The sequence below is a fragment of the Mobula birostris genome, chromosome 4, assembly GCF_030028105.1.
Source record: "Mobula birostris isolate sMobBir1 chromosome 4, sMobBir1.hap1, whole genome shotgun sequence".
In the NCBI taxonomy this organism is placed as follows: domain Eukaryota; kingdom Metazoa; phylum Chordata; class Chondrichthyes; order Myliobatiformes; family Myliobatidae; genus Mobula; species Mobula birostris.
Window position 1 is genome coordinate 13,237,643 of NC_092373.1, and position 18,036 is coordinate 13,255,678.

Below are 18,036 nucleotides of genomic sequence, written 5' to 3' on the forward strand. Positions count from 1 at the left end.
GCTGCCGTCCTTCCCCTCCACAATCAGATTTCTAAATAGTCATAGTCATACTTTATTGATCCCAGGGGGAAACTGGTTTTCGTTACAGTTGCACCATAAATAATAAATAGTAATAGAAATAGTAATAGAACCATAAACAGTTAAATAGTAATATGTAAATTATGCCAGTAAATTATGAAATAAGTCCAGGACCAGCCTATTGGCTCAGGGTGTCTGACCCTCCAAGGGAGGAGTTGTAAAGTTTGATGGCCACAGGCAGGAATGACTTCCTATGACGCTCTGTGTTGCATCTCGGTGGAATGAGTCTCTGGTTGAATGTACTCCTGTGCCCACCCAGTACATTATGCAGTGGATAGGAGACATTGACCAAGATGGCATGCAACTTGGACAGCATCCTCTTTTCAGACACCACCGTGAGAGAGTCCAGTTCCATCCCCACAACATCACTGGCCTGACGAATAAGTTTGTTGATTCTGTTGGTGTCTGCTACCCTCAGCCTGCTGCCCCAGCACACAACAGCAAACATGATAGCACTGGCCACCACAGACTCGTAGAACATCCTCAGCATCGTCCGGCAGATGTTAAAGGACCTCAGTCTCCTCAGGAAATAGAGACGGCTCTGACCCTTCTTGTAGACAGCCTCAGTGTTCTTTAACCAGTCCAGTTTATTGTCAATTCGTATCCCCAGGTATTTGTAATCCTCAAGTGGATAATGAACCCACGTACACTACCCCACTACTTAACTTTACTCTTTTTTTGCACCATGTATTTTATATATATATTCTTATTGCAATTTGGAGGTTTTTAAATTATTATGTAATACTGTGTACTGCTGCCACAAAACAACATATTTCACAACCTGTGCCATTGAAATTAAACCCGATACTGATTCAACGTCAGAAAGAAGGAAAGTAAAGACAAATGTGGATTTGACAAAGGATGTTCAATTTGAGATGTTGACTCAGTTTTTTCCTCTCTCTGTCTCTCTCCCTCCCTGCCTGACCTGCTGAGTGTTTCCAGCAATTTTTCTTTTTATTCCAGGTCTCCAGCAACTGTAGATTTTTAAACAAATTATTTCTAAAACTTAATGCACATTGAGAGCAATCAGAGACAGAAGTGACTGGATATGGAGGAATCTGCTCGTGGAACTCAGTGGGTCAAGCAGTATCTGTTATAGGAAAGGAATTGTCAGTATTTTGGGTTAAATCTTGCACTGGGCATGAACTTTCTTGAAACAGTGCAGAAGGCAGAGGACCCACCTTCTCCCACACCTGGTCTCACTTATCACCTGCAGCTTGTACTCCTTGCCCTACCCTCCCCACCTTCTTATTCTGGCTTCTTCCCACTTCTTTTTCAGCTTTGCTGAATGGTATTGACACGAAACACTGGCTCTTTATTCCTCTCCATGGATGCTGTCTAGCCTGATGAGCTCCCTCAGTATTTTGGGGAATTGAAGAAAGATTTAAAAAGAAGAGTGATTTAAAATACAGGATCCTGTTCATGAAGCATGCACCAAATTCTGGGTATTCCTCTTTGTTTTCCTGATTTTATCATGTTTCATCTTAATTTTGAAATTAAATTAAGTCTGCAGATAATCCACTGTAATGGGCCAAAGATGAAATGACTATATGTTGGAGCACAGGAAGGAGATACAGTATAGATCCCAGGAGATTTGTTGAAGTGGTGTCAGAACAACAATCTTTCCCTCAATTTCAGCAAGTCAAAAGAGCTGGCCATTGACATCAGGAAGGTGGTAGGGCATTTGCTTCTGTTTAATTAATGGTGCTCAGATCAAGAAGGTTGAGAGCTTCAAGTTCTAGGAGTGAACATCACCAATGACCTGTCCTGCTCCAACCACATGGATGCCACAGCTAAGAAAGCTCACCAGTGTCTCTACTTCCTCTGGAGGTAACAGAAAGTTGGCATGTTCCCGTACACCCTTTCCAATTATTATCGATGCACCCTCGATAGCATCCTATCCAAATGCATCACGGCTCAGTAAGGCAGCTGCTCTGCCCAGGACTGCAAGAAACTGCAGAGGGGTTGCGACACAGCTCAGCACATCACAGAAAACAGAATCCCCTCTATGGCCTCGGCTTCTCAAGGCCTCAGCGAAGCTGCCAACATAATCAAAGACCCCACCCACTTTGACCATTGTCTCTTCTCCCACTTCCTACATAGCAGAAGATGCAAAAGCCTGAAACACATACGACCAGGTTTGAAGGCAGCTTCTATAGCACTGTTATTGTATTAAATACAATATACTTGGACTTACCATCGACCTCGTTATGGTCTTTCATCTTATTGTCTACCTGCACTCCACTAACATTGTACCGCTCACACTCTATTGTACATTCAGTCATTGTACTATCTCAATATATTGAAATGATCTGCTTAGATGCAATAAACATAGAAAGGTACCACACAGTACAGGCCCTTTGGCCCATGGTATTGTACTGACATTTTAATCTACTCTCAGATCAATGTAACTCTTCCCTCCCACGCAACCCTCCATTTTTCTTTCATCCATATGCCTATCAAAGTCTTTTAAATGTTCCTAATGTGTCTGTCTCTACCACCACTGGCAGAGCACTTCCCACACCCACCACACTTTGACATCCCCCTCCAAACACTTTCAAATTATCCCATTTCCACCCTGGGGATAACGGTGCTGGCTGTCCACTCTGTTGGTCATCTTAAACACATCACATATTAGACAAAAATTTCCTTGTACTCTGGTACACGTGACAATAATAAATCAATTTACCAATTCTGATCCAAAAATACAAAACAATATGCAAGTCATCACCACTTACTGCTTGGTATTCTCCTGTACATTCATAGTAATCCCGGGAGGGCAGTCCAAAGTAGGGCTGGTCAATCTGTGAATTCATCAAAAGTTAAAGTAGGGTTAATGTTATATTGGTTCCAGCTGTCCTTAATTCTCTAATGTTGAAAAATTGTGAATCTTCAGAAAGTAATCTTGAACAAATATCTAAGGCATTTTGAGAGATACGTAAACAGGCGGGGGATCGAGGGACCATGTGAATGCAGATGGGATTAGTTTAGATTGGCAAATATGGTGGATCAGCTGGCTTCTCCCCATCCTGTGCTGTTCTATATCACAGAGACAAACAGTGCAGAAACAGGCCATTCGGCCCAACTGGTCCATGCTGACCAAGATGCACCATTTGCCAATGTTTGGCCCATAGCCTCTGAATCCTTTCCAATCCATGTACCTGCCCAATTGCCTTTTAAAAGTTGTTACTGTGCCAGCTTCAATGTCCTTTGGCAGCTCATTCAAGATAGAAACCACAATTTGTATATAAAAAAAAGTTATCCCTCAGGTTCCTATTAAGACTTTCCCATCTCACCTTAAATCTATGTCCCCTCTTTCTTGATTCCCTAACCCTGGGACAAAGACAGAATGCATTTCACTCAACTATATCTTCCCTTATATGTCTTATGTTCTATGTTTTATCGCTCGATTCCTTGAATCATACAAGCCACAACTGAATCTTAGTTACCTGTTGTCCCTCAAAACTTATTGGATTTGCATATCAGTGGCCTGTTATAAATTTAAATCAGGATTTCAGCAACAAAATTATTCTGCACATTGTTGAAGCAACTCAAGTCAACTTGACAGTCTGGATATTGGAACATTTTAAACAATGAAATTTCATTTATTTGTCTGGCAAATGTTTCTTGAAAGTCACAAAAAGGTGGAATCACAACTGCTCAAATGTTTTTCTTAACTATTTCATTGTCTCTCACTTGTAAAACAGCATGGGATTTCCTCAATAGAAGCAGAACGTTGCAAAAACTCAGTGGGTCAAGCAGCACCTGTGAAGAAACACATTTGCACCACTAGTCTTCAGAGATGCTCGCCTCATCCACTCAGTTCTTCAGGTGTTCTGATTTTGTTTTTGTTTGTTTCCATTGCATTTCCTCACTTCAGTTGCTGATTCACTGAGTTTTATTTATCATGTTACTTTGTTTCTTGTTTCTTTATTTCACTCCGAGGAGTGTGGTAGAACAAAGAATTCTGGGAATGCAGATCCATGATTCTTTGAAAGTGCCATCAAAGGGAGATGGGGTTGTAAAGAGAGTTTTGGTACATTGGCCCTTGTAAATGAAATTACTGAATACAGAAAATGGGATGTTATGTTGAAGCTGTATAAGACATTTGGTGAAGCCTAATTTGGAGTATTGTGTGCAGTTCTGATCACCTACATACAGGAAGATGTCAATAAGATTGAAAGATTGCAGAGAAAATTTACAAGGGTGTTGCTGGGATTTGAGGCCCTGAGTCATAGGGAAAGATTGAATAGTTTAGGACTTAATTCCCTAAAACTAGGCAATTGAGGGGAGATTTGATAAAGATATATAAAATTATGAGGGGTATGGAAAAGATAAATGCAAGCAGCCTTCTTCAAAGGTGAACTGTTTAAGGGGAGAATAAGGAGGGAGTATAGGCAGAGACCAAAGACTTCAGCAGCAGTAGTGAGGACCAGGCAGGTATGGACAAAGGAAACACGGCAGTGCCTACAGGACTGCTTTGAATCAGTGGTCTGGACCGTATTCAGGGATTCATCTTTGAATCTGGATGAGTATGCTGCAGTTGTTACCAACTTCACTGAAACCTATGCGGATGACAGTGTTCCTACAAAGACTTACTGTACATTCCCAAACCAAAAGCCATGGAGGAACCTGGAGGTACGTCGTCTGCTGAAGGCTAGATCTGTAGCGTTCAAATCTGGTGACCTAGGTCTGTACCAGAAAACCACGTATGAATTGCAGAGGGCTATTTCAAGAGCAAAGAAACAAATTTCGAACAAGGTTGGAGGCGACATTGTGAGAATGCCATCTCTGACAAGGTTTGCAAGACATTACTTCATACAAAGCAAAACCCAACAGCATGAGTGGCCAGATGAGCTGAACGCCACTACCAGATGAACTCAACACCCCCTATGCCTGCTTTAAAAAGGAGAATATAACTGCAGCTGTGAAGATCCCTGTTGCACCCGGTGACCCTGTGATCCCTGTCTCAGAGGCCAATGCTAGACTGTCTTTAAAGAGAGTGAACCCTGACAAGGCAGAAGGTCCCAATGAAGTATCTGGTAAGGCTCTGAAAACCTGTGCCAACCAACTGGCAGGAGTATTCAAGGGCATTTTCAACTTCTCACTGCTATGGCCGGAAGTTCCCACTTGCTTTAAAAAGGCAACAAATGTACTAGTGCCTAAAAAGCATAATGACTATTGCCCGGTAGCACTCACATCTACAGTGATAAAATGCTTTGAGAGGTTGATCATGGCTAGACTGAACTCCTGCCTCAGCAAGGACCTGGACCCACTGCTATTTGCCTATTGCCACAATAGGTCAATGGCAGATGCAATCTCAATGGCTCTTCACACGGCCTTAGACCACCGGGACAATATAAACACATGTCAGGATGCCGTGCATCGCCTCCAGCTCAGCATTTAACACCATCTTGGCCCAATCCTGATTGATAAGTTATGGAACCTGGGCCTCTGTACCTCCCTCTGCAATTGGATCCACGACTTCCTAAACAAAAGACCACAATCTGTGTGGTCCTTTTCTCACTGTTACCATCAGGTAGGAGGTACAGAAGCCTGAGGGCACACACACAGCGATTCAGGAACAGCTTCTTCCCCTCTGCCTCCGATTCCTAAATAGACATTGAACCCGTGAACGCTCCTTCGCTTTTTAAATATATATTATTTCTGTTTTGCATGATTCTTAATCTATTCAATATACATACACTGTAATTGATTTACTGATTTACTGCTACCTTTTTTTCTTCTATATTACGTATTGTATTGAACTACTGCTGCTAAGTTAACAAATTTCACATCACGTGCCGGTGATAATAAACCTGATTCTTAACCTTTTCACTGGAAGGTGGTGAGAGTGTGAAACAAGCTGCCAGTGGACGTGATGGATTCAAGTTCGATATCAACATTTAAGTGAAATTTAGATAGGTACGTGGATGGGAGGGGAATAAAGGGCTTTGGTCTGGGTGCAGATCGATGGGACTGGGCAGATTAATATTCTGGCATAGACTCTAACCTTTTGTCGAAGTTCACCACCCTTATTCCTGATACTTCTTGCATTAAAATAGAAACATTTCAACCCATCCCACTGACTGCAAATTTGCTCTATCAACTCTCTATCCGTCCTCACGGAGTCTCTACGCACTGCATCTGCCCGTATACCAACTGCTCCGTCCACTGACCTATCACTTTACTCCCCATTCCCCTGTCAAAATAGTTTAAGCCCTCTTGAATCTGCCTGCAGGTTTCCCTGAACATCTGCTTTGAACATTCCCCTCTCACCTTAAATATATGCCCTCGAGCATCAGACATGGCAACCCTAGGACAAATATACTGGGGGACTATGGCTTTCATAGTGTTATAAACTTCCATCAGATCTCCCTCAGCCTTCGCTGCTCCAGAGAAAACAACTGTAGTTTGCCCAATCTCTGATTATTGCACATGCCCTCTAATCCTGGTTAACTTCATCTGCACCCTCTGCAAAGTATCGATATATACTTCCTCCATTCCCCTCTGAAATGAAGACAGTCAGATATCAAAATCTAGACATTGTCAGCTGGAAAAATTTCAAACCTGCTCTATCTTAAACAGAAACGGTATTTTGCAAATTACTATATTCACCACTGAACAAGAATTATTCTCAATAAGGGCACGCACATGGATTATGAAAGCATTTGAGTTTTTGTCATCAGATCCAACAAACATGTTGATGACGGCCCGCCTTCCATACTTGTAATTCATTCTTGAAAGGACGTCCTCAAGTGACCACTGTTTACCTACAAAAATGAAAACAGAATTTATGACCATGGCAAACTGTTTGATTTTTGGAAACATTACTTTCCTCTACTTAACAAAACCACCTATGGAAAAGTTACAGGAAGTTGCTCACTTTTTCTTTAGGAAAATTAAAGAGACAATTTGTTTATTCACCAAAGCAAAAATACAGTGGATTCTGGTTAACTAAGCCATTGGTTTAAGTTGCTTATTTGGGACAGCCTGAAAGAACAAAAACAAAATGAGAAAATAGCAGTGATTTCCTTCATTTACTTGGAACACTAAGCAAAATAAATTATTTTAACTTCATTTAAATTGATTTGGCAGGGAGATGGGAACCGGAGAGATAGGGCTGAAGGGGAGAAAACAGAAATAAATCAAAGATAGCATGCAACAGAGATGATAGAAAGGTCAGGCGGGAGATGAGGCATAATCACAGCCAGTGGGATGAGTTATACAGCAATAGAAGCATGCATGGTGCAATTCAAGAAAGGCAGCTACGATCTGTGCGAAGCTATCAAGGCTGCGAAACAACAATATAGGGACAAAATGGAGTCAAGATTCACAACGAATAGCACACATAACTTGTGGCGAGGGCTGCGTACCATCGCAGACTTGAAAGCCAAATGTTGTGGTACCGCCAACATCGCGGCCTCTCCCCCAGATGAGCTCAATCGCTTTTATGCTCGGTTCAATATCGCCAACTCTGAGCCTCCGAGGAAAGCCACCGCTACAACCTGCAACCTGGTCACCTCTGAGGGTGAGGTACGCAGATGTTTCCAACAAGTGGACAGTCACAAGGCTGTGGGACCAGACGGTATCCCAGGGCAGGTACTCAGGATGTGTGCAGCACACTGGCAGGTGTGTTTACTGACATTTTTAATCTCTCCCTCTCCCAGTGTAGAGTGCCCTCCTGCTTCAAATTATCCACCATTGTCCATGTACCAGAAAAAGACCAAGGTAACATGCCTGAATGACTGGTGTTCTGTCACACTCACCTCAGTAATAAGCAAATGCTTTGAGAGGCTGGTCAAGGATTACATCTGCAGCTTACTACCACCCAAATGAACCCCCTCCAATTTGCCTACCGACACAACTGATCAATAGATGACGCAATAGTCACAGCTCTACATGCCATCCTTGCACATCTGGAGAAGAAGGATGCTTATATGAGAATGCTGCTCTTGGACTACAGTTCCGCATTCAACACCGTAGTTCCCTCCAGGTTCAACAAGAAGCTCACAGACTTCGGCCTTGACCTTGCCTTGTGCAGCTGGATCCTGGACTTCCTGTCAGATCTCCAGCAGGTTGTACAAGTGGACGCCCTCACCTCCAACACTCTGATTCTCAATACAGGGCACCCTCAGGGCTGGGTACTGATTCCCCTCCTTTACGCCCTGTATACCCATGACTGTATCGCCACCCACAGCTCCAATCTGCTAATTAAATTTGCCAACGACACTACATTGCTCGACCTTATCTCAAGCAATAACGAGGTGGCCTACAGGGAAGAAGTCATCTCTCTGATACAGTGGTGTCAAGAAAACAACCTCTCCCTCAATGTTGCAAAAACAGAAGAGATGGTTGTGGATTACAGGAGGAATGGAGATGGCCTAACCCCTATTGACATTAATGGATCTGGGGTTGAGAGTGTAAACAGCTTTAAGTTCCTTGGCATCCACATCACCGAGGATCTCACGTGGTCTGTACACACCAGCTGTGTGGTGAAAAAGGCCCAACAGCGCCTCTTTCATCTCAGATGGTTGAGGAAGTTTGGTATGGGCCCCCAAATCCTAAGAACTTTCTACAGGGGCACAATTGAGAACATCCTGACTGGCTGCATCACTGCCTGGTAGGGGAACTGTACCTCCTTTAATCGGAGGACTCTGCAGAGAGTGGTGCAGACAGCCCAGCGCATCTGTAGTTGTGAACTTCCCATGATTCAGGATATTTACAAGGACAAGTGTGTAAAAAGGGCCCGTAGGATCATTGGGGACCCAAGTCACCCCAACCACAATCTTCTAGCTGCTACCATCCAGGAAGTGGTACCGCAGCATAAAAACCAGGATTAACAGGCTCTGGGACAGCTTCTTCCATCAGGCCATCAGACTGATGAACACGCTGATTTGAGTGTACATTGACTGTTCTATATATTATAAATTATTATAAATTACTATGATTGAACTTTGCACATTTAGAGATTTTTACTCCTCATGTATGTGAAAGATGTAAGAAATAAAGTCAATTCAACTCAATTCAAACAGAAAGCATCAAATATTGGACAGAAATATTATATCTGATTGCACGCAGCATAAGAAGTAAAATGGACAATCTTGAAATTCAGCTACAGATTGGCAAGTATGATGTTGTGGCCATCTCTGAAACTTGGTAAAAGGACAGCCGCCATTGGGAGCTGAACGTCCAAGGATATACGATGTATTGGAAAGGGAAAGGGGGTGGTGTGGCCCTGTGTATAAGAAATAATGTTAAATCATTAGAAAGGGATGACATAGGACCGGAAGGTGTAGAGTCTCTATGGGTTGAGTTAACAAATGGCAAGGGTAAAAGGACCCTAATGGTAGTTGGATTCAGGCCTCCAAACAGCAGCCGGGATATGGATTACAAATTACAGCAGGAGATAGAAAAGGCATGTCAGAAGGGCAATGTCATGATAATTGTTGGGAATTTTAACATGAAAGTGGATTGGGAAAATTAGGCTGGTACTGGACCTCAAGAGAGAATTTGTAGAATGTCTAATGGATGGCTTTTTAGAACAGCTTGTTGTTGAGCCCACTAGGGGATCGGCGGTGCTGGATTGGGTGCTGTGCAATGATCCAGAGGTGGTAAGAGAGCTTAAGGTTAAGGAACCCTTAGTGAACAGTGAACACAATATGTTCAAGTTCACTTTGAAATTTCAGAAAGAGAAACTGAATTCCAATGTGTCAGTATTTCAGTGGAAGAAAATCACAATGGCATGAGAGGGGAACTGGCCAAGGTTGACTGGAAAGAGAGACTAGCAGGAAGGACAGCAGAGCAGCAATGGCTGGAGTTTCTGCGAAAAACTGAGGGAAGTGCAAGACAGATATATTCCAAATGAGAAGAAATTTTCGAATGGAAGAAGGACACTTACCGTGGTTAAAGAGTGAAGTCAGAGCCAAAATAAAAGCAAAAGAGAGAGCATACAAGGAAGCCAATGCCAGTGGGAAGATAGAGGATTGGAAAGCTTATAAAAACTTGCAGAAGAAAACTAAGAAGGTCATTAGGAAAGAAAAAATGAATTATGAAAGGAAGCTGGCGACTAATATCAAAGAAGATACTAAAAGCTTTTTCAAGTATATAAAGGGTAAAAGAGAGGTGCGGGTAGATATTGGACCAATACAAAATGGCGCTGGAGTTATTGTAATGAGAAACACAGAAATGGCAAAGGAAGTGAAGGCGTATTTTGCATCAGTCTTCACAGTGGAAGACGTCTGCAGCATACTGGACATAGAAGAGTGTCAGGGAAGTGAAGTATGAGCAGTGAAAATTACGACTGAGAAGGTGCTCAGGAAGCTTAATGGTCTGAGGATAGATAAATTTCCTGGACATGATGGAATGCACCCTTGAGCTCTGAAGGAAGTAGCTGGAGAGATTGCGGAGGCATTAACAATGATCTTTCAAGAAACGATAGATTCTGGCATTGTACCAGATGACTGGAAAATTGCAAATGTTACTCTGTTATTTAAGTGGGCTGGGAGGCAGCAGAGAGGAAACTGTAGACTTATTAGCCTGACATCAGTGTTTGGGAAGTTGTTGGAATCGATTGTTAGGGATGAGATTACGGGGTACCTGGAGGCACATGACAAGGTAGGCCAAAGCCAGAATGATTTGCTGAAAGGAAAATCCTGCCTGACTAACCTACTATGATTTTTTTAGGAAATTACAACAGGAGATGCAGTTGAGGTGGTGTACTTGGATTTTCAGAAGGCCTTTAACAAGGCACCGCACATGAGGCTGCTTAGCAAGACAAGATCCCATGGAATTACAGGGTAGTTACTAGCATGGGTGGAGCTTTGGCTTATCGGCAGAAAACAGAGATTGGGAATAAAGGGATCCTATTCTGGCTGGCTGCCGGTTACCAGTGGAGTTCCACAGAGGTCTGTGTTGGGACCGCTGGTTTCTGCGATGTATGTCAATGGTTTGGACTATGGGATTAATGGATTTGTGGCTACACTTACCAATGATACAAAGGTAGGTGGAGGATCAGGTAGTGTTGAGGAAGCAGAGAGCCTGCAGAGAGACTTAGATAGTTTAGGTGAATGGGCAAAGAAGTGGCAAAAGAAATATAATGTTGGAAAGTGTATGGTCATGCACTTTGGTGGAAGAAATAAACGGGCAGACTATTATTCAGATAGGGCGAGAATTCAAAATGCAGAGATGCAAAGGGACTTAGGAGTCCATGTGCAGGATACCCTCAAGGTTAACCTCCAGGTTAAGTCAGTGGTGAAGAAGACAAATATAATGTTGGCATTCATTTCTAGAGGTATAAAGAGTTATATTCTTATATAGAATATAAGAGCAGGGGTGTGATGTTGAGGCTCTATAAGGCACTCGTGAGAGTGCACTTGGAGTATTGTGTACAGTTTTGGGCTCCTTATTTTAGAAAGGATATACTGACATTGGAGATGGTTCAGAGAAGATTCATGAGAATGATTCCAGGAATGAAAGGGTTACTGTATGAGGAACGTCTGGCAGCTCTTGGGCTGTATTCCCTGGAGTTCAGGCAAACGAGGGGAGATCTCATAGAAACATTCAGAATGTTAAAAGGTCTGAACAGATTAGATATGGCAAAGTTATTTCCCAGGGTAGGGGAGTCTAGGACAAGAGGACACAACTTCAGGATTGAAGGACGTCCGTTTAGAACAGAGATGCGGAGAAATTACTTTAGTCAGAGGGTGGTAAATCTGTGGAATTTGTGGCCATGAGCGGCTGTGGAGGCCAAGTCACTGGGTGTACTTAAGGCAGAGAGAGATAGGTTCTTGATTAGCCAGGGCATCAGAGGGTATGGGGAGACAGCAGGGAAGTGGTGATGACCGGAAGAATTGGATCAGCCCATGATTCAATGGCGGAGCAGACTCAATGGGCTGAATGGCCTACTTCTGCTCCTAAACCCTATGGTCTTATGCCACGTACTGAGGACAGGAAAGAGTTGTTGAACAGTTTCTAACTAGGGTCAGTCGCATGCACTTGTGTGGCTGTTAGACACTGCACTGTGCTTAGAGCGAACAGTTTTAAATGACATCAGTTGTGTGTATTTATATTAAAAAACAGAAATTTTTGTCACTTATAGTTGGTGAAAAATAAGTAGTAAGACAATTCAGAATCACTTTGCTCACTGTGGTTCCAAGTATCCAACCTTCGAGATGCCAGAAACGGCTAGGAGTGAAAATGAAAATGAACTTCAACAAGTTAGAAACTATGAAGAATTTGAAGGTATCGACAATCACATTGAATATTACAATGAAAATAAAAATTTGGAGGTTGCAGTTGTCAAAAAGATTGTAAGAAGACAGTCCATTATCTGCACTAGGTTCCGGCACAGATTTTGTCGTTCATTTACAATCAATCAAAAGAACACAGCAGCGAACTGCATGAATTCCTGTATTGATAACTACTATGTTTAGGTTTGTTCTGTATTTCATTTAAATACATAATTTGTTACTCAATTAAACAGTAGTTTGTCTCTTTTATACTCTTTAACTCTTTCCATGAAACTTTGGCTAATTGGGGCAGCCATTTAATAGGGACAGAGTGTATGGGTCCCAGTGTATCCTGGTCAACTGGAATCCACTATACTCCATTTCTCTTCTTTCTCATATTGAGAAGAAGACACAAAAACATGAGCTGCAAGACTCAGGAGTAGTTTGAGTACCATCAGTGAGGCTGCGCTTGAAAACCAAGATAAGCTTTAATTGCCACATGTACATCAAAACACAGTGAAATGTGCTCTTTGTGTCAACAGCCAACATAGTCTGAGGATTTGCTGGGGTGAGCCCACAATTGCTGCCATGTTTCCAGCACCAACATAGCTTCTCCATAACTTATTAACTCTTAATTATGCGTACAACACACAAAATGCTGGAGAAACTCAGCAGGCCAGGCAGCAACTATGGAAAAGTGTAAACAGTCGATGTTTCGGGCTGAGGATCGGCGTACGGCTCTTAGTCTGGCCTTGGCCCTTTGACCTTTGACCTGTTTGACATGGGTGACCCTACCAACAGTGGCCTTCATTCCAGCCAACAGAGCTCTCCAGCTCATTCATGCACACAAACCTCTAAACCATACAGCCAGGTAATGGTCCTCTTAGAGGTGTTGGCAGAAAATTTCGACATAAGTCTATCACCACATGGAATCCCAATTACATCTGTGTACGGTGAATGATACTCAGTAGCCATTTAATAGGTGTCTCTTGTATCTAATAAAGTGGTCACTGAGTGTATGCTCAAGATCTTTTGGTGCTGCAGCGCATCCACTGCAAAGATCAATGTGTTGTGCATTCAGAGATGCTCTTCTGCACACCACCGTTGTAACACGTGGTTATTTGAGTTACTGTCGCCTTCCTGCCAGATCAAACCATTCTAGACATTCTCGTCTGACCTTCCTCATTAACAAGGCCTTTTCACGCACAGACCTGCCAGTCACTGGATATTTTACTTTCTTACACCATTCTCTGTAAACTCTGGAGACTGCTTTGCATTAGAATCCCAGGAGATCAGCAGTTTCTTCCCAATTCTGATGTTTGGTCTGAACAACAATTGAATCTCTTGACCATGGTTGCATGTACTGAATTGCTGTCACAGGATTGGCTGAATTGATATTTGCATTAACAAGCAATTGCACAGGTGTACCTAATAAAGTGGGCCACAGAGTACACATTTGTCATTGCTGATGCAGATTATATTTGTATGTCAATATGATGGTAAAGATAGTTTACCATTTTGTGCCATTATACAGTGGCATGCAAAAGTTTGGGCACCCCTGGTCAAAATTTCTTTTACTGTGAATAGCTAAGCAAGTAAAAGATTACCTGATTTCCAAAAGGCATAAAATTAAAGATGACACATTTCTTAATATCTTAAGCAAGAAAACTTTATTTCCATCTATTACAGTTTCAAAATAACAAAAAAGGAAAAGGGCCTAAAACAAAAGTTTGGGCACCCTGCATGGTCAATACTTAGTAACACCCCCTTTGGCAAGTATCACAGCTTGTAAATGCTTCCTGTAGCCAGCTAAAAGTCTTTCAATTCTTGTTTGAGGGATTTTCGCCCATTCTTCCTTGCAAAAGGCTTCTAGTCCTGTGAGATTCTTCGGCCGTCTTGCATGCACTGCTCTTTTGAGGTCTGTCCACAGATTCTGGATGATGTTTAGGTCGGGGGACTGTGAGGGCCATGACAAAACCTTCAGCTTGCGCCTCTTGAGGTAGTCCATAGTGGAGTTTGAGGTGTGTTTCGGATCATTATCCTGTTGTAGAAGCCATCCTCTTTTTCATCTTCAGCTTTTTTTATAGATGATGAGATGTTTGCTTCCAGAATTTGCTGGTATTTAATTGAATTCATTCTTCCCTCTACCACTGAAATGTTCCCCATGCCACTGGCTGCAACACAAGCCCAAAGCATGATCGATCCACCCCTGCGCTTAACAGTTGGAGAGGTGTTCTCTTCATGAAATTTTGCACCCTTTTTTCTCTAAACATACCTTTGCTCATTGCAGTCAAAATGTTCTGTTTTAACTTCATCAGTCCACAGGACTTGTTTCCAAAATGCATCAGGCTTGTTTAGATGTTCCTTTGCAAACTTCTGATGCTGAATCTTGTGGTGAGGATGCAGGAAAGGTTTTCTTCTGATGACTCTTCCATGAAGGTCATATTTATGCAGGTGTCGCTACATGGTAGAACAGTGCACTACCACTCCAGAGTCTGCTAAATCTTCCTGAAGGTCTTTTGCAGTCAAATGGGAGTTTTGATTTGCCTTTCTAGCAGTCCTACGGGCAGTTCTCTCAGAAAGTTTTCCTGGTCTTCCAGACCTCAACTTGACCTTCACCGTTCCTGTTAACTGCCATTTCTTAATTACATTACAAACTGAGGAAAAGGCTACCTGTAAATGCTTTGCTATCTTCTTATAGCCTTCTCCTGCTTTGTGGGCATCATTTATTTTAATTTTCAGAGTGCTAGGCAGCTGCTTAGAGGAGCCCATGGCTGCTGATTGTAGGGACAAGGTTTGCGGAGTCAGGGTATTTATAGAGCTTTGAAATTTGCATCACCTGGCCTTTCCTAACGATGATTGTGAACAAGCCATAGCCCTAACAAGCTAATGAAGGTAAGAGTTATCTGAGAGCTCAACTCTGTTGGGGTGCCCAAAACTTTGCATGGTGCTCTTTTCATTTTTTTTCACTCTATAATTGTACAAAACAAAAATAATACACTAATCTTGCTTAAAATATTGAAAAGAATGTATATTCTTTAACTTTATGACTTTTGGAGATCAGTTCATCTTCTACTCACTTAACTAATCACAGTAACAGAAATTTTGACCAGAGGTGCCCAACCTTTTGCATGCCACTGTATTTGTCTCTCTTGATCAATAATCTATCTAACTTTGATCTAAAATTAACAGAATGATCAATTATTCTTTGTGGAAGAGAAGTCCAAATTTCTGTCTGTCGCACACCCAATCCCTCTCTTCAGTCCAACAAGAAACATAGAAAACATAGAAAACCTACAGCACAATACAGGCACTTCAGCCCACAATGCTGTGCCGAACATGGACTTATTTCAAGAAATACCTATAGCCCTCTATTTTTATAAGCTCCATGTACCAATCCAGGAGTCTCTTAAAAGACCCTATCGTATCTGCCTCCATCACCGTCGCTGGCAGCCCATTCCAGGCACTCAACACTCTCTGCGTAAAAAACATATCCCTGACATCTCTTCTGTACCTACTTCCAAGCACTTAAAACTGTGCCCTCTCATGTTAGCCATTTCAACGATGGGAAAAAGCCTCTGACTATCCACATGGTCAATGCCTCTCATCATCTTATACACCTCTACCGGGTCACCTCTCATCCTCCGTCGCTCTAACCTGAAAAGGCTGAGTTCACTCAACCTATTCTGATAAGGTATGTTCCCCAATCCAGGCAACATCCTTGTAAATCTCCTCTGCACCTATTCTACCTGTAGTGAGGTGATCAGAACTGAGCATATTACTCCAGGTGGGGTCTGACCAGAGTCCTATATAGCTGTGACATTACTCAATCCCATGATTGATGAAGGCCAATGCACCGTATGCCTTCAGTTAACCTGCGCAGCAGCTTTGAGCGTCCTCAGACGTGGACCCCAAGATCCCTCTGATCCTCCGCTCTGCCAAGAGTCTTATCATTAATACTATATTCTACCATTATATTTGACCTATCAAAATGAACCACCTCACAATTAACTGGGTTGAGCTCCATCTGTCACTTCTCAGCCCAGTTTTGCATCCTATCAATGTCCCATTGAAACCTCTGACAGCCCTCCACACTATCCACAACACCCCCAACCTTTGTGTCATCAGCAAATTTACTAATCCATCCCTCTACTTCCTCATCCAAGTTATTTATAAAAATCACGAAGAGTAGGGGGTCCCAGAACAGATCCCTGAGGCACACAACTAGTCACTGACCTCCATGCAGAATATGACCCATCTACAACCACCCTTTGCCTTCTGTGGGCAAGCCAGTTCTGGATCCACAAAGCAATTTCCCCTTGGATCCCATACCTCCTTACTTTCACAATAAGCCTTGCATTGGGTACCTTATCAAATGCCTTACTGAAATCCAAATACACTACATCTACTGCTCTACCTTCATCAATGTGTTTAGTCACATCCTCAAAAAATTCAATCAGGCTCATAAGGCACAACACGCCTTTGACATGGCAGTGCTGACTATTCCTAATCATATTATGCCTCTCCAAATGCTCACAAATCCTGCCTCTCAGGATCATTTCCATCAACTTACTAACCACTGAGGTAAGACTCACTGGTCTATAATTTCCTGGGCTATCTCTACTCCCTTTCTTGAATAAGGGAACAACACCTGCAACTGTCCAATCCTCTTGCACCTCTCCCGTCTCCATTGATGATCCAAAGATCATTGCCAGAGGCTCAGCAATCTCCTCCCTCGCCTCCCACAGTAACCTGGTATACATCTGTCTGGTCCTGGTAACTGATCCAACTTGATGCTTTCCGAAAGCTCCAGCACACCCACTTTCTTAATGTCTATATGTTCAAGCTTTTCAATTCACTGTAAGTCATCCCTACAATCGCCAAGATCCTTTTCCATAGTGAATACTGAATCAAAGTACCTCTGCCATCTCCTCTGGTTCCATACACACTTTTCCACTGTCACACTTGTTTGGTCCTATTCTCTCACATCTTATCCTCTTGCTCTTCACATACTTGTAGAATGCCTTGGGGTTTTCTTTAATCCTGCCTGTCAACACCTTCTCATGGCCCCTTCTGGCTCACCTAATTTCATTCTTAATCTCCTTCCTGCTCGTCTTATAATCTTCTAGATCTCTATCATGACCTAGTTTTCTGAAACTTTCACAAGTTTTTCTTTTCTATTTGACTAGATTTTCAACAACCATTGTACACCACAATTCCTGTACCGACCATGCTTTCCCTGTCTCTTGAAACATACCTATGCAAAACACCACGCAAATATCCCCTGAACATTTGCCACATTTCTGACGTACATTTCCTAACAACATCTGTTCCCAATATATGCTTCCAAGTTCCTTCCTGATAGCTTCATATTTCACCTTACTCCAATTAAATGCTTTGCTAACTTGTCTGTTCCTATCCCTCTCCAATGCTATGGTAAAGGAGTTAGAATTGTGATAACTATCTCCAAAATGCGCTTCCACTGAGAGATCTGACACCTGACCAGGTGCATTTCCCAATACAAGATCAAGTACAGCCTCTCTTCTTGTAGGCTTATCTACATATTGTGTCAGGAAACCTTGCTGAACACACCTAACAAACTCCACCCCATCTAAACCCTTTGCTCTAGGGAGATGCCAATCTATATTTGGGAAATTAAAATCTCCCACCACGACAACCCTGTTATTATTACACCTTTCCTGAATCTGTCTCCCTATCTGCTCCCCAA

The 18,036-nt window shown here is 42.5% G+C and overlaps 1 protein-coding gene across 3 annotated transcripts in view; it reads right to left on the reverse strand.

Moving 5' to 3' along the window:
- Window positions 1–18,036, reverse strand: part of LOC140196167 (neprilysin-like) — a 303,855-nt gene that overhangs the window by 179,277 nt on the left and 106,542 nt on the right. For all 3 annotated transcript variants that reach the window (XM_072254924.1, XM_072254921.1, XM_072254923.1), the window contains exons 7-8: window positions 6,733–6,851; window positions 2,817–2,882 (exon numbers count right to left, since the gene is read on the reverse strand). In XM_072254924.1, the coding sequence (XP_072111025.1) occupies window positions 2,817–2,882; window positions 6,733–6,851 (185 nt within the window). The remainder of the gene's footprint in view (window positions 1–2,816; window positions 2,883–6,732; window positions 6,852–18,036) is intronic.